Source organism: Anser anser, assembly GCF_964211835.1.
Source record: "Anser anser genome assembly, chromosome: 2".
Taxonomy (NCBI): domain Eukaryota; kingdom Metazoa; phylum Chordata; class Aves; order Anseriformes; family Anatidae; genus Anser; species Anser anser.
In genome coordinates, this window is record NC_139721.1 from 128,716,180 (window position 1) to 128,738,494 (window position 22,315).

General features: G+C 44.8%; 1 protein-coding gene across 2 annotated transcripts in view; it reads left to right on the forward strand.

Moving 5' to 3' along the window:
• Positions 1–22,315, forward strand: part of IGF2BP3 (insulin like growth factor 2 mRNA binding protein 3) — a 111,444-nt gene that overhangs the window by 19,038 nt on the left and 70,091 nt on the right. For both annotated transcript variants that reach the window (XM_083825971.1, XM_083825972.1), the window contains one exon: positions 4,672–4,720. In XM_083825971.1, the coding sequence (XP_083682097.1) occupies positions 4,672–4,720 (49 nt within the window). The remainder of the gene's footprint in view (positions 1–4,671; positions 4,721–22,315) is intronic.

A 22,315-nucleotide genomic window follows, 5' to 3' on the forward strand; every position in this document is an offset into this window, starting at 1 on the left:
GAGAGGGGAGACCATTTACTTTCCATCCCGTAGGTATCGAGTTCAAACAGTTGAATGGACTAGCGCTGTCGATGTGCGCTTGATCTGTTTTCAGACCCGTTTAACTCTTACTCCACGGAAGCGTGTGTCAAAAGGAGTTGTGTGACTTTTTTTTAAAGGCAGTAATGATGCGGGTAGCCCATAGTGCTGCTGAAATGAAATCAGGCATTACATGGGGTTATTGGTGAGAAATGGGAATTAAGGAAAAGGCAGCAGCAGCGTCCTTGTAGGGGGGCGGGTGGGAAGGATGCTGAGAAGGGTCTGTGGTGAGCCTGGGCACGGTGACCATGTGGAAATGCAGCCGCTTTGATACTTTTGTTTCTTACTGAGACAGGGAAATTTTGGGACCTCTGAGACTTAAAAATTACTTAAAAAAATTAGGGACTGAGCAAAAGTATGATACTTCATTGGTTTTTGCTTTATAGATGTACCTCTTCTGTTTTTTTTAAGTTATTATCCCTGAAGGGGGAGGAGGGGGTCTTTTGTACACCCTGAGTGCATAAAGGACAGTCTAATAGGATTTTGATAGGTTGAAGGGGAAAAAAAAAGTGTATAGGGGGGACAGAGAGAAGGAAGGAGGGTGCATGTAAAAGAATGTTGAAACTGTGGGCTTCCCCCCGACATTTTCCCCTAAGAAGTGTTCAGTGCTGTTTCAAGTATGTGGAGAGTTCTCAGGTCATGGGTGTTGATGGGTGTCCATGGGCATGCTTTGTGTGCTGACATACAGGGGATTGCGTCCAGGGAGTGCTAAGGTGGCTTCTGCTACCTTATCCGTTTCATGTTGCTTCACCTTTTCTGTCTCTGCGCACACATACTTGTCCCACACGCTGTGTGCCCGAGGTGCTCGTGTCCCCTGGGCTGAGGGCTGTGCGCCTCAACACCCGCAGCCTGTGTCTGTCAGCGTGTTTATGGTCAGCAGCGGTGGCTCGAGGTGGCTGAACCCAGGTGCCTACAGAGCACCTGGGTTCAGTAAATTCTTGCCCACTAGTTGATTATGGCCACCTCAGAAAGCAGTGAAGTCTGTTTGCTTTCCCAGTAAAAGGCATTTGGGGCATCTTTGAAAAAGAGAAACAAGTGGGAATATCTGTTCCCATGCTGTGAACTATAGATAGCTTTCAGAAACCTTCAAGTGCTACAGAGCATGAGCATCATTTGCCAAGACTTTTTGTCAGTTGACAGCTATTTGCAATGCCTAGTTGGGGTGGATGGGATGAAATAAGAAGCCTGCTTCCAGCGGGGAAGGTGCGGGCACAAGGCTTCTGTGAGTCACCTAGATGAGAGATGCCGGCAGTGTTTTACTAAGCATTTATTAAAACTTTAGGTGATCCATTTATTAAATTGAACTCTTGTAGTGTAAAGTACCTCTGTGGAATTTGAAACGACTGTTTCGGGTCTTACGTGCCTGGTGTGACTGCAAGTAGTTCTCTAAAGTAGCAAAACCGAGAGAATTAAGAACAAAGCACCCTCTGCGGGCTCGTGCTGCCCGGGGTGTGATAGCCATGGGAGCTTTGCTTGCACCGAGCTGAAGAGAGCGGGGTTAGGAGGAAGACGGGAAGCACCCAAAATTGCTGACGTTGTCAGAGATGAAGGGTATTTCCAGGAAGGTGCCTCCGTGCTTCTCTCTGCTTTCCCTGTTTCTCTTGTGGAGTTTTGTTCCTGTGCTCTCTGAAGTCAGAGCCCATCCTCGCGGAGGCAGCTGCCTCTCGAATAAGTTCAGCGTGACCCGCTTTGTCCCTCGCTCCTTGCTCTCTACGCTCACGTTCGGTTTGGGCTGTTTCTGGAGGAAGCCGAGTGCCGATGCCCCTCGGGTTCCCGTGCAGGGAGGAGCAGCCCGCCCTGCGGCAGCTGCACGGGTTGGTGCAGCACAGCTCTGGTCCTGGGGGGCTTGCGCTGGTCCCGGGAGGGCAGCGTGGGTCTCAGACACACCTCTGCTGCTGTAATCTGCTCCTCCTTCCTGGGAAAAGGGCAGAGGGGGAGAGGGATTACCTAGACGTACACAAAGCTCGGAGCCTTAACCATGTGGATTTTTTCATGGGAGCCGATAGTAACCGAAGTGGAGAAGTCTCAGAGGTGCCTGTGATCTTTTATGTAACGCTGGTGTAACTCCTCCGACCACGCAGAGCTCCGTTTCTGTTCCCCGCTGTTGCTAGTGGTGCTGTAGCGGTAACGCGGACGCTTTAAACTTGTCACGTGCACCCACAACCACGGGGCTGAAATCTCGTGCGCTGGGCAAGGAGATACAATCGCTCGTGGTGCGGCCAGGCGTCTGCTTGCGGTGTCCATAGCCCCAGAGGAAGGGGCTCCCGTAGCCACCCTGGTGTTTCTAAAGCGACCTTTCAGCGTCGTACAATAGGTGTCTCACTATTGCCACAAATCGAGGTGCACGGCAGCACTGTGCCCGCTCTGTTTCCCGTTCCCTTTCGCTCTCTGCGAGCGGGGTGGAGGAGCCAGCAATTTAAGGTGGCGTTTCTTCCGTGCTTCTCCCCCTTCCTCCTCCTCCCTTTCGGGATACCCACGTTATTTCTGTGCCCTGAGTGCCACTTGGCAGAGTTTTAAACTGCGTCGGAAGCTTTTGTCCTTCGATGCCGTGCGGAAAGCGAGAAAACCCCAAAAGCGTGGTTTTAGGTCCTTTTTAGCTCAGTAGGCAGAGAGACAGCTTCCCAAGTCTCTGGTCCATCCTTTGGGTGCTGAGTGGGCAGGGAGATGCCCGGGCTTCCCTTCCCAAGGGAAACGCAGGGTGCGCAGAGCTGGGGCGTGCACAGGAGGTGTCCTGTTCCTGTCCCCGAGCTCCCAGCCCCTCAGCGAGTGGCACCGCTGGCTGCGCAGCCCTCATGAATGTTAATGGGCATCTACGAGGGACTGCCGGCGTGACACCATTCGAGGCGCCCTGAATAGCGCATTGACTGCCAATTCTGTGCTTTGGGATTTTTCGGCATTACGCTTTCCCAGTGTTTGTAAGGTTGAATGAACTGCCCCCCCCCCCCCCCCCCTTTTTGTTCCATTTCGGGACTAAACTTTCAAGCTTCAGGTTGCTGCGTGAGATTACCTTGATGTGTCAGAGAAGTGTATCACTAATCTAGGGTGGCTGTTTCGTAGTGGTTTCTCCAGCTGAGATTCCAGCGTAAGGAAGTTTTTTGCAACTCTTTTCCCCTCTCTCTCACTGTGGAGCAGCTCCTGCCTCTGCTTTCTTGGAAACGACAGCTTAAAAGGGGTTGTGTGATCTGGGTTTGTGCCTATTTATACGATTGTGATCAAGTACTGAAATAAGCTCTTGCCTGAGAGGGGCTGAGAGCAGCCAGCAAGCGCCACACCACCGAGACCTGGAGAAAGCACATTTCTTGTGGGATCTCCCAGGCACCAGAGCATTTGGGGTAAAATCTACCCAGAAAGGGAAATTTGGGCAAAGCAGCTTCGTGAGCAGGGAGCTGGAGCTGCACCCTGAGCGAAGCCTTTGGAGGAGAGCGCTTCGAGATGTAAAAACCACTCCCTGCAGGGCTGCGTGTGTGGGTGGCGGTGCGAAGGGAAGGAAGGAGTGTGTTTTAAAAGGAGCCGAGGGGGAAAATGAAAAGCTTTTGGGTTTATTGCTAGACAGGAACGTCTCAAACTTGCTCCGTCACAGGACTCTACTGGCCTGTGTACGACTAACACACTTCTGGCATAGAAGGCCCTTAAAACGTGCGGGGTTTCTTCTGGGAGAGGTCAGCATTGAGCAATTGAAGCACCAAGGAAAACGTGGCTGAACGAGAGACTCCTATTTCTGCTCTTCTGGTGACCCAAAACGTGTTTGTGGCCCTGGAAGCGCTGTTGCTCTGTGCTGTCCCCTCTCCGGGCCCAACGGAGCCAGGCAGCAGTACCTGGGCCCAGCTGAAGCCCAGTCAATCCGCGCATTCCTGCGAGTCCCGAGGGGTTTGCGGCATCTCCGGCATTTATTTGTTCTCTCCCTTTGGGGGAAGGGAGCAGACAAAGGACTTGGCTGTGAAGGCAGCCAGCACGCTGCCAGGCTCTGCAGTAGCACTTCAAAGTGGAGATTTTGTTTGCTAGATAAGTGAAAACCGATATAAATTTGGGGTGAAAAATACAATGAATTTGCTGATTCTTCCCTTCCCCCCTTTGCCCTCCAACCAGAGACAAAGAGTATCAGATGTGTTAAAATATAGCCTGTTGTTAGGCTAATGGGGAGCTTAGCATCAGAGTAAATGTATTTATTAAGCTCCTAATCCTTTCCTTAAAGGCTGTGGCATCCTAAAGGATCTTGGTGAATAAAAATTAAATAAAAAATAATAAAACTAGTAGGTGGAAGAGAACCCAGTATAGATGCAAGGAATTACGTGTTTATAATGGGGAGAGTTGAGTACTGAAGGCCCTAAAGCTGAAATAGAAATAGTCCTCAAAAAGTGGAGACTCCATGAAATATAGCGGCTGTCCAACGTGGAGCAAGTGCTCCTGTAACAGCTCTTTGGGCTTGCAATGGTTTTGACCTGGCATTCCCCCTGGCGGTCTGTTTTTTTTTTGTTGTGTGCTTGGTTTTGCCTCTTTTAGTAGAAAATACTTAAACGTGGACACTGCCATGTATAGTCTACCTTGTAATGTTTTTCCCCTGTTTTTTAACTGTGTTCTTTGATTTATTTGCAGGAGTCGGAAACTTCAGATCAGAAACATACCGCCACACTTGCAGTGGGAGGTAGGAAATTACTTTAAAAATTAAGACATTCATGTTTAAAATGGTGTTTCTGTTTCTCTCTTCACCCCCAAGACTCTTCCCCTTCCCCCACCTTTCACTTGCTGTGCACACACCACCCATTCTTTTCTGGGGAAAAATCCTTTGGAAGAGGGAACAATAGAGCCTTCTAAGCAATTCAGATAACTGCCTTCATTTCTGTGCTTCGAGTTAACCATAAAAAATGTTGAAATGGATTCTTTGGTGAACGCTGACTTCCTGATGCAGTCACTTGCTTTGACTGAAAGCTTGTCCATTTCAGACCTTGCTGGTGTATGGGCTCAGTAGTCTTAAGATTTAAAGATTTAAGTCTTCAGATTTAAATACTTGGACAAAACCTTTACAAAAGCAGACAATTAATACAGATCTATTTTTTTCTTTGATTTCCCCCGCCCCATCTTTTGTTTCTCTTTAGTGAGTGGAATTACAGCAAATTATTTGCTCGTATTATTATGGTTATGGACTCTCCCCAGTATATTGTGTACTTGTTGTTAATGCTCTGCAAAATGGTGTTATTTTTACATTAAGTGGGCTACTGTGAGAACAGATCATTTTCTTTTTTTATACCTTGTATGTGTTTAAAACATCGGCTTACCACTACTAAGATGTGAAAACATCCTTTCACCTGAGGGAGCTTGGTGGGCAGAGGGATTGAGTTTAAAGTGCTGGTAGTGTTCTACTCTTGGTCTACCTACTTCATCCAACTTTGCCTGCTGCTTCCTCTTCATTTACACTCTGATTGTCTCCTAGCTTAGAAGAAAGATGGAGGCATTACTTGTCCAATCTAGGCTGTTAAACCAGATGATTTCTGCAGGGTAGCAGCAAACACCACCTTTCTCACTGCTGATGTCTGTCCTTCTGGTGTGTGCTCTCAGTATAAGCGTTTCCTCTGCACTTGCTGAACCTTTTTGCTCCCCTCAGTTGAGCCATATCCATTTGATACATTTTTATTTGAAATTCATAGCCACTCTTTTTTTTGTCGTGCCCTTGGCACCAGCTATTAACTCCTTGGGAAGAGGAGTAATAGAAATGGTTGAGGGTGACTGGTTTGAGGATTAGTTTATTTTTTTGATATAAACTTCAAGTAGCCTCTGAGGGCTTGGGGTAGGAGTGAGTATCAGAGCAGGGGCATACGGTTCAGAAAAAGGGGAATAAATGATGTAAGCACAGGGCAAAGAACATCAAAAGGTGTTCACCTGCTGGGCCCTTCTTACACGTGTGTATCTGTTAGTGCTAGCATGTTACAGCTTTCTACCCTGATCTTGCTCTGCTTCCTGATTTGTAAATTTTCCCTTTCCTTGTCTATTGCTACAGTTTTTGTGGTGACCTCTGGTTCCACTGCAGGGATGGTCCCTCTCCTCCACCTATTCAAAACACTGTAACTTCCTAAAGTTACAAAGCCAGAGTTAAGATTTTCCATCCTGACACCACCCTGACTGTGCCCAGGTGTCCTGAAGTTGCTTGTACAGACCTGGGCCTTGGTCTGGGCACAGAATTTAGAGGGATTAGGCCCCAGGATAACCTGTACAGTGCTTTTGCATTTCCTAACGACATCGGGGCTGCTTGCCAAGTACAGGTTGTCCACAAACTTCCTGAAGTTTTGCTTTGTAAATGCTGGAGGTCTGTTCTGCACTCAGCAGGTAAGTTCACAGGTTCTCTAAGAAGTACTACTGACAAAATAGGGCAGATGGTGATTAAGTTCATCAGAGGATTGTCTTACGTCAAGCTTTCCTTGGGTTCTGGTACCTTGTGGTGCTGAAGGACCTTGCCAAAACTTCTCTTGAGCACTGTAAGAAAGCTTTGGATGGTTCCTCCTAAAAGTGAGTCTTTCTTGCAGCCAGTTACTTGGTAGGGAGTGTAAGTTTGTACCGACAGAGAGGGGCTTATATTGGAGTAACATTCTTGCCTAATGTTTTCTGAGAGGGTGGTGTGTGTGTGTGGCAGCTGGAGCAATTTCACTTCGTAAATTGTTTCTTATAGTCCCTCTGTGCCAATCTGCTTGCTTCATCACTCCTTTGTTAATTGCTTGAATCAAGACTGACTTCTTCTAATGGGTGTGAACTCCTTAAAGCCAAGCTAGAAACAACTGATGAGAGGTCTCTGGGTTAGTTCGGTCAGTCACCACTAAACATGCAGGAGGGTTGAAATACAAAACACGCTCATTACCCTGCAACACGTTTCTTTTTGTGGTGACATAGGGATATGTGAAACGGACTGAAGAAAGTGTAATGTTTTGGGGAGAATTTGTTCTAATGTAATCGTTGTTATGAAGGTTACCTTGTCATTCTGTGCAGAGGCATTGGCTTAAGCTCTACTGAATTATGTCTTGTTTTGCTCTTTATAGAAGACAAACATGGAAATCCTGCAGCTGTGGTGCTAGCAGTCATGGTGTGTGCCTTCAGTTCAGTGCCTCCCGGCTCTGCTTGCTGCCCGCTTGTCATGCAGTGCTATCTGAGTCCTGGGCCTTGTAGGACTGGAACCAGCGAGGCTCTGTGAGCACACAACAGAGGGATCCTTGACTTATACCAAAAAAGATCTCCCAGAAAACTACTTATGATAAGGAGGACACCCCTAGTGTTCTCCAATGCAGCTCCTTGGGCCCAGAGAAAGCAGGTTCTTACCTGTGGTCTGGAGTAGTGGTGAGGGTGCTGGTCTTGCGTGAGAGAGAAAACTTTAGTGTTAGGGAAAGCTTGTCTTCCCTTTGGAAGAGAGTGATTATCCTGAAGACTCACACAAGACTTTATTTGACCCATAAAATTATTCCAAAGAGAAAATAGTGGGTGTAAATGGCCAGGGAGTAACAAGCATTTATTAATAAGACTCTTCATAAACCAGGTGCACAAATTCCTAGATTAACTATGCATTTTTCTGGATGTCTTTTTGGAGAAAAACGTGCCAGCAGGTTTTCTCCTATGCAGAGGTTGAACAAGTTCCTGAATAAAATACTTTTACAGCCAGGCATAGCAAGTGGATTTGTGTTCATTCCTTCTGTATAATGTTTGCTGTGTACTTATCAGACCATTGTGGTGTAAGTAAAAGAGGTAAGATAACCCTTTTAGACCAAGTTCAGGGTGAAGTGGCAGAAGAAAGGCAGATAATGACCTGCTGTAATCTGATGAGTTGCTACATTTAAACAAGACCACAACGTTTTACCCTGAAGAGCTTGTTCTTAAAGTGCAGCTATAAAAGATAATATTCTGGTGTACTTCAAGGCATTTAAGGTTAAATTTGTACAAAACTAGCCTGGTAATTAATTTGAACTTCAAAAAAGGATTTTTGGCAAGGTTCTGCAAGTTTCTGTACCTGGGGATTGGATTTTTTTTGTACTCTTTGCCCAGCCAGGAGATACTGGAAGTGGAGGGAAGGCAGCAGCTGCATGAACTAAACTGAGTGCTTGCCCTAGACTGAGGCTGGAGTATGGACTGCGGTCTGTGAGCATGTTCTCTACTCATCCAGGAGGTCACTGGCATCCCCTTCCCTCACTGGCCTTTTTGGGTTTGAGGACTCTGGCACAACACCTGTGTTCCATAAAAGCATGATTTTCTCTGGATACATCTTCTTCCTTTTATTCTGCTCGCATATGAAGTGCATAGAGAAGTTACTTTACCCATCTAGTAATCTGAAGGACATGTGCATTAACAGATTTTATTTTTTAAATAAAGCAAAGTTTCACTTGTTGAGATTGTTTGGAGGAGTAAAACCACAATTAGTGCACATCTTTTAGTGACAGTGGGCGGGTATAATTTTTTTCCCCTTTTTTCTCCGTACTTATCAAATACAAAGTCCAGATTGGATGCTAAGAATTGAGGCAAGAGGAGACGTTGCCATACTGCCTTTTCCTGTTCTCCACACATACCATCTTGTCTCTCTCATTGGAAACAAACACCCTGGCTTTATAGTCTGCAGAAAACTTAAAAGCTGTGTTACCCTTTCCTGAACTGTGTTCTCTTGCACAATAACGTACTGTTTTGAGTCTTAATTTGTAATCACAATTTCTATCTTAGCTTGTGAGCATTCACGGTGCTGGAGGTGTATTTACAAGACAATGATAAGCCCTCCAGAAAGAGGTCTAGGTGTGGAGATTTAAAACTGAAGTATCCAGACTTTGTTCCTGACGGATTCAACATGATGGGAATCCAAGTAGGGTTCTTTTCCTGAGAAAGAACCATTACGTGAACTCTTTAAAGCATTTTAAAACGAGCTTTTTCAGCGTAGAAGATGCTTCAAGAAATTTACTTTCCAAATATTTTTTCCGTGTTTAGTGAATCGAGAGCTAGAGAACAGATTTTCAGAACACAGATGGTGTAAGAAGCAGCACTTGCTGGCTCAGCGGGAAGGTAGCTGTTGAAGAGTTCTCACTTATCTTCTGCAGGCTTATTTCCTTATCGGTTTGTTTGGAGCAGATAAACAGATACAGTGTTGATGAACTCTGTAATAAAAAAAGGTAGACTAAAAGCCCAGCCTGTGGAGTGTGAACCTGTTGAGTGAGCGGAGAAGCAAGGAAAACATAGTGAGTGTGTATTTCTAGCTTTGCTGTGAGACTTGCAGGTTGCTTTTTGGGATAGGAACGTGTGGGAAGGGAGGTCTGAGTTAACTCCTCCAAAGGTAAAAGTTTGTTACTAACCACGGTTTGCTTTTCCTCGCTCTTCCACGGAAATGAAAAAACAGTCTCTTAGCTCTGTTGAGACCTCTGATGCTTTCGATTCTCTCTGCAGAAGTAGTAACGGAGAAGGATTTCTGGGTGAGAGTTGCAGTGTGAGTACACGTTCTGCATTGAGATTTGGCAGCGCAAGAAGAGTGGAGATAGCACAAACCTATTTGCATATACTGTAAGACAGCATTCAGCTTCTTTAAAAGAAGTGAGACTGATTGTGATTGGGAGGAAAAGTTAGTATATCTTACAGTGCATATCACTACTTCTCCTGGTGATCTGTAGTAGTTATTACTTGGATCAAAACTGCTGAGCTGTGTCAAGCTTTTTGGTTCGCTTTTTTTGGTGCGTGGTGGCTTTTTTAGTTCTGTGACTTTTGTCATAGAAATACAGTGTAAAAACTACCTTTTGCTGAACGGTACCTGCTCATGACGCAGCCTATTCTAGATTACCAAGGATACGAAGAATGGGCAGGTGAGGAACTTAACATGTTGTAAGAAAAAAGGAAAAACATGGAACCATTGCAATTAAGAATGAATAAGAATTATACAAAGCAGATACTTCTCATAAAGCAAGACGTAGAGGGAAGGTGCAGGAATGAGCTGAGCTACACGAAGAATCAACAGTAAAGAGGTTTAAAATATACTGAAATATGATCTTTTACCTCAAGCCTCCTCCAAGCATCCAAGCCATAAAAATAATGCATAGCTATAAAAGTGCTAGTAGAATGCTAAGCACGAACAAATAACTTTTATCTGCTGCTGCTGTCTAGGTGCAGCAATCTCTGGTAGGGATCCTTGTTTTCTGTTCCCTCCTCAGCGTGCTCCATCAGGCACTAAGCTGTGTATCTCTTGCCTGTTGCTACTAGTCCTGCTCTTTGGGAGAATGGAGAACGCGTTATCCTGTTCTCTGCAGCAGTCTTTTACATGCCTGGAGGTCTGTAACGCGCAGAGAGGGGTGAGGAGAGTTGAAGCTCTTTCAGTCTCTTTTCAGGAATCCTGTTCCTAGGCAATCTGTTGTTCTTGTGACAGTCTTCGGGAGATGTCCCTTGAAGTTTCTCCAGAGTAGCTTCTGTACTTTAAGATCACTTTGAGTTCTTGCTTTGTCCTCTGTTATATTTGCACTCCATTTCAGCCTTATGTTATCTTCAGATTTAATACACATACACCTGATACAACACTGGATGTGGAAATGAAACAGAGCTTTCTAGTTGGACAGACTGGTAATGACTTATCTGATTACAAGGTCAACTACTTACCTGCTGTTGTAGTGTTGGTATTTATCTTGGAGTCTGCTGTGGGGTGACAATGTCGAGAGCCTTCTGAAAAGGTCTGTGGCTCGTCTTGTGTGTGTGTGTAGATTAATTCTGTTATAACGTGAAGCTAGAAAGATTTACCAAGAATTACACATTCAAACAAATGTTGATCATGATATTGGTCATCGCCTATTTGCTTTTCCTCTTCGTATTACACTTTTATTTTAAATAATGTGACCTACTTTCCACCTTCTTCCCCGCTTCTTGTGATCTGTTCATGTACCACATACTCTTGTTCCTGTGCCGTTTTGGAGAGCACCACTGGCAGCCTGTCCAGTGGCTCCTCTAAATAGGTGTTCACAGCTGTGTTATCTCCTCAGCTGATGCCTGAGATACTGAACTCCACTGCCCATCGCCTCTGTGCTTTGGATGGTTCTGTTACTTTGCAAAAAGCTTCATCCAAGTGATGGATCTTGCTTTTCTTAGTGGTGGTGTAATCACCACCCTGTGGGATTCTGCATCGAGGAAGCAAATTTGGCCAGGATTTTCTGTAGCCTAACTGCAGGGGAGCTACTGGTGCAGGGGAGAACGTGGGCAGAAGGGGATGGGACCAGTGGTGCCTCTCCTTGTTGTATTTGGGGAGGGGAGAAAGGGGAAACTCCCTCCCCAAGATTGATGGGACTTCTAAGGCAGGTTGTCTGTGGTGTTTGTAGTAACAGTTCTCATGGTTAAAGGTTCACCAGCTCTGCTCCCTCCCAGACAGCTGGGCAGGTCTGTGCCCTCCACCAGCAGCCCCTAGGACGCGATGCACAGCCCCTGGCTGCCTGCTGGTCCTGCATCTGTACCTCTGCAACGCAGGGGCTTTGCTCTCCTGCCAAAAGGAAAAGAGAAGACGGTCTTCCCTCATTTCTGCTACCTGACCAGGGCCCCACAGTTTGCTTTAACTGTTCTGCCTGAGCTGTGCACGTTTCCTATCCTCTAGCAGGGCTTAGCAGCAGGTGAAGCAACCTGATACAGGGAAGTGCCCACCTCTGCGGCAGACCACCCGGCTCAGCACTTAAGTCAACACACAGGCTTACGCTGGTGGGTTTTAATTGCCTGGCTTAATTATGGGGGGCGATATTTACAGGTATATGTGAGGTAATAAACACCTTTTGCAGGTGTTTAAAATGTAGGGTGTGGGAGTGAAGGTCTCTGGGTAAGCACGTAATGAGCATATTTCTCACTTGAAGTGACTTATTCATGCAAGTGTTCACTATAGGAGCGCTGATAATTTGCTTGGAGTTGTAATCAAGGGGAAAGATACGGGGAAAGTCTTCTACTTTTAAAAGTGGACTCCAGATTTCTGCTCAGAATACCCAACTTTTTTGCGTAAATAAGACCCTGATTTATTTTTTATAGTTGATAGTGATGCTCTTGTCAAACATCTGCCCCCATTTTAGAGTTAATGTTCCAGCTGCTGCTACTGAAGATGCATTGCTGTGCTTTTATTATACTTCTAAGGTTAGAAAACTAGTGGTTTTTTTTTCTAATTTGTATTGCTTATGTAAAAAATAAAGAAGTTCCTGGTGAGATCAGAGCTCTGCTCTGCAAAAATCTGTTTTCGTGCCCAATTTTGATCTTGTAGGGTACAGGAAGGAATAACTTCTGATCCCTCAACTTGTCAGAAATATTCTAGTACTTAAAACAGTTGTTAGTGTGCAAGAATTCTGGCAATGTCACCATAGGATTGCTTGGCAGCGTTAGAAGAGTGTATTGTTCCCAAGCCTAGAATAATATGGTTACTTGTGTATTGGGTTTTTTTGGATGCTTATTTCATTATGTTTAGTATATGGAACTAACAGTGATTCCAAAAACTTGAGAAGCCTAAAAATACACACAGCTTGCTTGGCTCAAAGCATTTCTTGTGAAACCAACCATCAGCTTTTACCTTTCTAGAACTGCAAATAAAAAGCATAGAAGCATAGAATGGTTTGCTTTGGAAAGGACCCTGAAGATCCACCCCTCCTGCCATGGGCAAGGACACCTTTCACTAGATCAGATTGTCCCTGTGAAGCTGTTTGTTCAAAGGCTCAGTTGCCAAAGTCTTGCATCTCTTAGCTATAATTTTCACTAAAGGAGTCACTTTAATCATTGTGCAACCTCTTGATCCAGCGTTGCGATGTGCAATGTGTACTTTCACGGAATTACAAAACCGTTCGGGTTGGAAGGGACCCCTGGAGGTTTGTAGTTCAACTTTCTGCTCAAAGCAAGGCCTGTATTGAGTTCAGACTATGTTGTGTTTAGGGTTTTATCCAGTCTTGGAAACCTCCAGGAATGGAGTCTGCACAACCCTTGTGAGCGACCAGTTCCAAGGGTTAATGATTCTCTTAAAGTTGTTTTCCTTACAGCCAGCAAAGACCTCTCCTGTGTAAATTTGTCTGTTTTCTCTTGTCCTCCCATCCTGCATTTCTGTGAAGAGCTCGGCTCCATCTTCTCAGTGCTCTCTGGAGCAGCCTGCTGTGATGTCCCCCTCAAAGCCCTCTCTCCTCCGGGTTGAACAAGCTTTCTTCCCTCAGCCTTTCCTCACTGGCCGAGTGCTCCAGCCCTGAGCCATCTTAGAGGCCCTCTACTGGTCTTGCTTCAGGTTATCAACATTGTTCTGTACTAAAGGTCTGAAAATTGGATGCCCGACTTAAGTGTCGTCATCTCTCGTTATTCAGCATTCGTTTACTTCCCTCCACCCACTGCCTGTCCTCTGTTGATACAGCACAGGTTGCTGTTGATCTTTGATGCAATGGGCTCATGTTCAGCTCGCTGTCCATCAAAACCCCACGTGCTCTTTCCAGCAGATCTGCTCTCCAACCAGCCAGTCCAGTGCCCGGGGGCACTTTCCCAGTGCAGGGCTTTGCATTTGTCCTCGTTAAATCCCACCGGATCCCTGTTGGCCTGTTTCTCTGGCCTCTATGGGTCCCTCTGGGTGGCAGCCCGGCCTTCCAGCATGTTGCCTCTTCACCTCAACTTGATCTCATTCCCAAACCTGAGGAGGGTGTGCTGTAACACCACCTCCGGGGCACTGATAAAAAAGTTAAGGGCAGGTCCAGGGACAAACCACTTGGTGTTGGCCTCCAGGCAGAGTGCTGTCCCGTGGGCCTGACTGTCCCCTGGGCCTGCCTGTCTCGCCAGTTACCAGCTATAGTGCTGTTGCTGGAGGTGATGTTGGGCCTGGAAATTCTGCAAGTCTCTCACTTGCGTGCATGAGAGGGAAATGTCTGTGAATTGTACTGCAGCTCTGCAGATACAACTGAAGTTGCATGCCGTGGTTGGCTAAATTGCCTTAAATCTAAGGATGAGTTAACCTGTTCTTAATTTCACATATAATTGTGTGAAACTGGGACTCTAGCAGCATAAAAAGCAAACTGCCAATGGATTGTTTGGTAAAAACTGTAGCTTCTGAAAACCATTTCCATTTTAAATGCATCTTCAGTTTGGAAAGTTGTAAAGAAAGTCCCAAAGTATGTTTCGTGACCTTTGAAAGAATACACGTTTTAAAGATGTGTTCTCATCTCTATCAAAGCTATTGACACAGCTTTTCTGTGTCTTTGGCATGTAAACTTAGTCTCTCCTAATTAATTATTTGTGCTGTCGTCTGTGATGTTCAATCTTGCTCACTTTAGTTTTTGTATGTGAAATGAGGAACCAGTAGCTCCTAGCAGTGCTAGATCTTCTGTATGAGTGCTGGCAGGATGTTGGGAGTGCAGCCCAAAAATTCCAGGTGGAGTTAGATGTCAGTATCTTTTTGTTTTGGAAGTGCATATACAGCTGCTGACAAAGCCGTGTTTTTATAAACAAAGATACCCTTTAAGTTTTGTAAAATTAACATGATTAAGAAACTCTTGTCCTGCTTCTGGAGAAGTTCCCAAGTCATTTCAGGTACCTGCTTTGACGGAAGTTGTAAGTAGCCGGGATCATCTCTTAAGAATTGCCGGTTGTATAATTTGAGAAGAATTGAAGGACTCCCACAAATGACTTGTTCTTTAGGCAACAATAGAAGTGTTATGAGCTCTTGTTGACGGTAGACAAAGAAATAGAAAAATGCTCAAGTGTCCTCAATGATTATTTTTTTTAATCCACTTAGAGTTTGTGCGTAAAGAACATAAAAAGAGTAATGCTGGGTTAGATGAAAGGTATATGAGTAGTCCTGTATCCAGTTTCTGCTGTGCCCTGGGAGGAGTACAGGAATAAAGGCAAGGATGTGGTGGTGATCCTTTACACTCTCCTGGCTTTTGGTGTTTTGCAGCCCTGGAACTTAAGAAGCCAGAAATAGTGCATTTGGGGTTGCAAAATTCATCTAGAGCTTCTGTGAACGCGTTCTTGAACTAATGCAAATATTCAGCATCCGCAGTGTACTGCAGTGAAGAGTTGCATGGTTTAAGGGCATGTTGCAGGGAGAACCATCTCCTCTTGCTTGCTTTGAACTTCTGCTGGCTAGTCTCACCTGCCTCTGAGCTCCTGTATTGGAAGAAAGAATGGGTAGTAGTAGATTAATGAAATTTTCTCCCTCTCTACTTCCCTTATTATTTTAAGGACCTTTATTTCTCAACCATTTCTTTTCCAGGCTGTGAAGAGTGGTAGCCTGTGTAGTTGCCTTCGCGTTGAAGCTGACACCTATCTTTTAATTATCATCATCCCATTCTTGGAAATTCTATTTTGAGTCAAGGAGTCAAATTCTATTGAGTCAAGTCACTAAATCTGCAGCCAGTTTTGTCATTCATTTAAAGTTATTTCACTTTATGAATGTATTTGCTTTCAGAGACTGCTGTGTATGCCTTGGGTTTTGCTCCTTAAAAAGGAAAAAAAAACAAAACAACCCTGCAGTGGAGCTGGTGGAAAGCTAATCAGTGGAATGGGGATTGCTGCTTTTGTCTCAAGAGAGCAACAGACTTACATTTTTTTTATGACAGTCATGGGAAAAATCTACATTATCAGTAGTGCAGATCCTCTTCTGGGCTTGCCGTTGGTTGCCAGGAAATGTTACATTTGAATCATATGTGTACCACATGTTGACCTAACTTTATGCAACTTGCCCTTGTGTAGAGGGAGGGAAACAAAACGTGCTTATTTCCAAGGGGCCGGCCAGTTTCAGCCCTCTGCATTGCGTACGTAATGGTAGCAAGCACATCCCCCCTCACACATGCACCTAGGGGTGTAAGGTTTTCTTTTCTTGATTGGAGAGGTGGAAAGTGGCTCTCGGGTTACTTCTCTGGAGATCAAGTCTGCTGGCACTCCTGCAGAAGCTGTCTGGCTGCTGCCAGCTCTGCAAGCCTACTGCTTCATTGCCTCTGTGTCCCCTTTCTGCTCCCTCCTCAGTGATTTTTGGCTGTGATCTCTAATTTGGACACCCAAGACTGAGCCCCCATCCGTGTCTCTTACAGCTCCTACTTGCTTTCATCTAGTAGTACTGAAAGTCTTGAGTTATTCCTTGGTCATGTGCAGGGAAAAAAACAACACAAGCTCAGCTGCGGAGCCTCCTGCAGAAAGAGGGAGATGGGCATGATCGAGGCAAGCAATGAGGCTGCTGTACCAAGCAAGGGAAAATGCCATGGGCTTATGGAAAGGTGAGAAATGCCAACACAATCTGCCCTGCAGCTGCATAATGCCATCTCGTATGGCAGCTGGTGATCAGTGCAAGAGTCTGGATGCCCTGGTGGGCCAGGCACTTGCTGCTGGATTGAGGATGTGAAGAACAGCTCGGAGATCTTTGAGACCTAGCTGGATGTCAACTGAGGCAAAGCTTGCTGAGCAGGGGGAAGGGAGATCAAGTTGTGTTAATGCATTTCCTTTTTTAAGTTTTCTTGTTATTTTGAAGCCTGAAGCTCCCTCTGATCCTCTGTCTCAAACTGGTAGCCAAGTGCATGTGGGCAGGGAAGGAAGGGAATGTAACTTGAAATAGCTCCCTTATTTTCAGCTGCTTTGTAAGTCGTGGCAATCAAAGAGGGGGTTGTGACTAAAAGCCATCAAAACCACTTCCAAGCACATGCGTTTTTGTGGAGCAAATGAGCAGAATTTTTAGAATATAATGCAAACACGAAAACACTATGAAGACTATAGCTCGCCATTAATTTGAGGGGAAGGAAGGTATATTAAAACTATCATTGTAAACAGCATTCTTGTTCTAAAGTTCCCTTTTTTCCTAATACGGGACTGAGTGCACGTGCAATTCTTGGGACACCTTTTATTGGGTGTTGGGTTTTTCTTGGTTGCTTTTAGTTAATGGAGTCAGGCTGTTACGTGAATAGTAGATAACTATTCATGCAACACTTACACTTATTCACTCACACTGAACTCACAGTTACTCAGTGTGAGCAGCAACCAGGAGGCCAACCTCAACTACGTACTCTGAAGTGGAGGCTTATAATGTGCCAGTGGCCTCTAGGTTGGTGTTCCTTAGTCCTTTGTTACACTGGATGTGTAGTAAGTGTATAGTGTGTGTGTATATATCTGTAATCTTCATCGGTCTGTGTAGAGCAGTCATTGACCTTTTAGGATGTGGTCGATGTGGTCTTAGTTGTGCATCTGTTGTTGATGTTCACGTGTGCTAGCGTCTCTGTACAAATTCAGCAGGCTGTCGGTATGGAAGACACAACCTACCTTCTCAGCACATCTTTCTTCTCTTTGGCATGTTGTATTCTAGTAACTCTTCCTCTGTTCAAATGTGTAGAAATCTACAGGAACCATTCATGTGAGCTTGCAAAGAAAGGATGCTTATTACATCCTGACCCCAAAATTTGTTGGGAGAGAACCTCACATTTCATCAGCTCAGGAGCGGAGACAAAAGCCCGATGGTGCTGCTCAGTGTTAGAGAAGTGTTCATGGCTTCCACCGCTTTTCTACGTGACTTAATTCTTGGTCTATGCTGATGTCAAGTGATGCCTTTGTGCTTTGTAGAAATGTGTGTTCTGGTGACTGTTATGAAAGTAACTTTAGTTTTTGTGAAACAGGTCTTTCAAAGTGGTGCCCTTACCTGACTAATGAAATATGTTACCCTGCTTCCATGTGGGGGTGTGGTTTTATTTACAAAACAGATAAGGGTACTAAAACAAAGCATTGCATAGAATATGTCAGCTGTGGTCTTACAGCTTCCCCTAGTTGTGAGGCACTGACATGCTTGCGCTTTGAGCTTTGGTGTTTAGAGTCAGCAGGCAATTCTCTTCTCCGTCATGTTGTGAAGCTGCTTTCTGCTGCAAAAGCCAAAGCAGGAACAGTTGATTTCCTTCTCACAGTAGGAATACCTGATTTTCTGAGATCAGGTGTAACTGAATTTGTGTACCTGCATGTCAACAGTTCCCATTACCTTGACAAACCCAACCTGCCTAATGGCCACCCCTCAGTTTGATTGTTCATGTTCCCATTGTAAAACCTGCACTGATTTCCCTGCCATTCAGACGATTATAGCATTAATGCAGCTTCCCAGAGGTGAGCCAAGTATGTGGCCATTGAGACTGTAACGTGCAAGGGATGTCGGAGCTGCAGTCTCCAGTATCTTTGGGAGGCACTGCCTGTTGTGCATTGTTCCCCACCCTTCCACATAGTATTTGTTTCCGAGTTTTATGGGATGTAAAAGAATTGCCCTGTTTTGTGTAGCTCGATGTTGAATATCTGACTTCTGCTTGACAAAGAAGTTACAATGCTATTTTTTCTTTTTGCATTTTTGTTGCAGCAAGACCAGCTGCTTTATTAGTTGATGAAGGCATATTAGTTGGTGAAGGCAGCAGAGCCCTGAGGTTAGGGAGAGTGCTCTGCAGGTCTCCAGCATGTGTGCTTCCTCTGGCACTCCTGCAAGCTTGCTGCTGGCAATGCCAGGCTGCTGCCCTGGGCAGAGGAGGAAAAGGTCCATGACGGCAGAGCACAGCAGGGCCTGCTACTCCCCTGCCCTGGCTGCTGCTGCTCCTGACAGCAGTGTTCAAGCACCTTGCTCTGGGAAGCACCAAGTGGGCATGCATGCATTCCCCTGGCCCTGTGGTCACAGCCAGGAGCACTTGTGCATGTCTCCAGGTATTGCTAAGGCTTCTTAAAAACTGTTTTTAATAAACACGAATGCCACTGGGTCAAACGTATAAATGAACAGGCACAGAGCTGCTGACTTACAGCAGAATGTGCCTCCTCTCAGAGAAGTGGATGGTGCAGGTTGTGTGAAATGGTGGGAAAAGTAAAGCTAAACAGCTTTCTGTGCTGATGTGGTCGTAAAATAGATTGTTTGGGCAGTGAACGACTTGTAGACTGGACGCTGTCACTGATGGAGTGACAAATCTTGTAGCTGCAGTGACATCTGACGCTTTTGCTCTTTGAATTTCCCGTTTTGGTGGCAGTAAATGCAACCAGAAGTGATCAACAGCTGCTGCACCATCACTAGAATTACTTTCTAGTGTGTATGTGGTAGAAAATGTTATCTCCAGCCTTCTTATAGCTAACTGAATTCAGGTGGCTGGGTGTGGGACAGAGGGAACTTCCTTTTTTGCAAGTAATAGAAAAACTTGCCTGCAGTTGCAGTGGGAATTTTTCAATGACTAATGATGCAGCCAGTGCATAAAACGTAGGAGTGGGCACCCCGACTCTTCTGCCAGAGAACTGTGTGCGTGCATGGGGAAAACCCTTCTGAAACAAAAAAACCAACCAACCAACCCCAAAACCTACCAACTCTGTCGCATGTTGGCGTTGTTTGCTGTTCCTTCTGCTCATGGCAAATGCACGTTAGCTGCACATGCGAAGTTTGTGGAAGTGCTGAAAAAGAAATATTTCTTCCAACTTTTAAAAAAATCTTTTATCTGCTCCAATTAGATTATAAAGGTACCAAGTTACTTCATCAAGATTTTCTTGTCGTTCAGGCAATAGTAACTTCATAATCAAGTGAAGGATAATTTTAATAATGGGTTTCAGGACAGTGATACCATCAAATTTAAATTGTGTCTAACAAGTTAATTATAGATGCTATATTAGTTCGGCTTTTTGTTTTTGACATCTTAAGCTTGGCAAAAGAAAACTGTAGATTATAAAAAGATTGAAAATTCAAGTCTCCAGATGAGTTCCAACATCTCATGTACATATATTTAAAGCTTAAATAATAATAATAATAAGGTTTTAAATAGGCATTCCTAGGCAGTTTGATTCCAGCTGAACAGTTCAGGGGGATTTCTATAAATCAGCAAAAGAAACCTTTATCATGAGACAAATCACAAATTTTGTCTGTGAAGAATAATACCAAAAAAAGGCAAACAAAAAAAACCACCCGTGTTTGTCTTTAAGCCTACTAATATGTTTCCATAATGTTATCTAAAACGATTGTTTGTCCATGAATTATTCCCTCATCCCAAGCCCCTGCCCTCTTCCTTGCAAAGTATTTGCTATTTACCAGTTCAGTTTCTCTTCGAGATGAACAAAGTGCGAGCCAAATAACAAGCCTGCATTAGCTTACCTGTTCTGACCTTTTTGATGTTGATGCTAGCAGAAAAGCAAGTGTAGGTTAAACACGTGGTCCTGCAGTGTGCTTAAGTTTGTTTTCCAGCAGGCAATTTGACCTATGGCTCCTAGGCTTTCAAATTTCCACTGGAACTCTTGGGTGAGATGTCATACTTGAAGGCTTTCTCTCCCAAAATAAAACTCTTTCCAGCCTGTGAGCCAGGGGTCCTGTCCTTCTTTGCACATAAGTATGCTTTTTAGTTGCTGTTTTGCTTCCACTTCACCTCGGTGGGGTGGTGGAAGCTGCTTTCTTGTTTGTCTTCTAGACGCTGCAGTGATGTGGCAGCAACCTTACGCTGAATCCCCTTGACACTAGGGAGCACCCTGAGGTTTGTAGGACGTGTTGCCCTGGGGCTCTTGCTTCCATCAGTGGTTGTGGCAGGTCTGGGGGCAGAGGGCATCTTTCATCCTCACCCTCATTGCCAGGGACCAGTGGGCATTTCATGGGAGAAGCTGCTTGTTAGCTTGAAGGAAAGAGTTTTGGATTTGTGTGTGGATTTCTGTGCATCAGGATATTGCAAGAACTAGGTGGTCTCCAAATCTGATGGCAGACAGCTGGAGGATATAAACGCAGCTACCATACCCACTGAGCTTGAAAATAGGTGCCATTTATTCACCTGGAGTAGAGGGGGAAATCTTAAACCTACTATTTGTTGGGGAATTAGTAGCCCGGATTATATAGTTGTGAGTCTTTATTCCACAAAAATAAGTTAGTTTTTCATTGTCAGATGGCTTTGGTCTCTTTCCTCTCGTTCTATTAAGAACATAACTTGAAATGGTTTTAAAAACACTGTAGTTGTTGGTGCTGGTGGATTTCTTTATGTCTACAGTGTTGCAAATATTTCCTTAAACTTAACTGCTACTTCACTATTATTATTCATGGATGCTTTCTATGAATTCAGTATAAAATTCCTGCCTCTATTTCAGTTTAAGAAAAAACAGAGGTATTTTAATTGGGCTATATACAAAAAAATATTTTCTGTATAACCAGAACTGCAAGGAAACTTTATGTTGTGCTGATCAAAGGAGGTACTCTTAGTCTGAAGGCTTTATATTCCATGCTAACCCACAACAGGAGTCTTTGCACATTTGATAAATGTCAGCCCGTACATCAGCTGCACGTGAGATCCTTACAGGACAATTTATGGCTTTTTATCTACCAAAATCAATTCTTGGTATGTTGTGGTTGTTCTGTGAGGAAAGCTACAACCTACCCAGCATCTAGCCTTCATCAACTGCTTGTGGTGCGTTAAGAATGCAAAAAATGTACACATTTGAAAAAATGTACACATTTGAAGAAATAAATAATAGAGGAGGGAAATGATCGTTAGTAAGCCTTACATCTGCTAGCTCCCTGTCCAATGCTATGGCTAGCAACTTAAAGTGCCCTACGGTTTTAGAAAAATAACCTTCCCTCCAGAATGCAGTGGCTACCACCACTACACGTGCTCCCTACAGACCTGATTGTGGATCGCAGCCTTCTGCAAACTGTTTTTGGAATCAGATTCTGGTGGGATTTCTTTCAGTTCTGCAGCTTTCCTCTCGGTACGGAAAAAGCAGGAGCAATACGGTCCTTGTTGAGGCTGCTCAAGGTCGGGCTTACCTTGTTGTGCTGGTAAAGCTGCTTCTCACAGCACTGGATGTGGTGCTGCTTAACTACCCCCAGCTGGTCATAACGAAGTTTTAATGATCAATGTGGCGCCTGTTGCTTGTGCTTCAAGGTATGGGGATCACTTCTGATCTGCTTGAAGAGCGGTGACTTGTGCTAACGCATTCGCTTTTCTCTGTTATTTTTGCAAACACTTTAATTCATTTTGTAGCTGCCTCTTGCATGCTTTTGTGGCTTTGGCATATCTGACAGCATATCTTGCTGGAGCGTTGCTTTTCATTTCCTTCTGAGGGCGATCCAGATGTAGCAGTGCTAAGGGAATCCTGCTTGAATCCAATTGCAGCCATTAGGAGGTCCTCAAGTGTGGTCTTCACTCTGCTCCACTGCCCAAGCTGTTGTCTCCTGTGCTTTGTGTCTCTTAGGCAGTCTGCCCCATCACACATCCTCAGGAAGGAGGGAAGAGTTTCGTTCCTAGGGAAGAAGAGACAAAAAGTTGGAGAGGAACTGTGGGAACCTGAAACACATGGCTTCTTCCTTTCACTTTTCTTG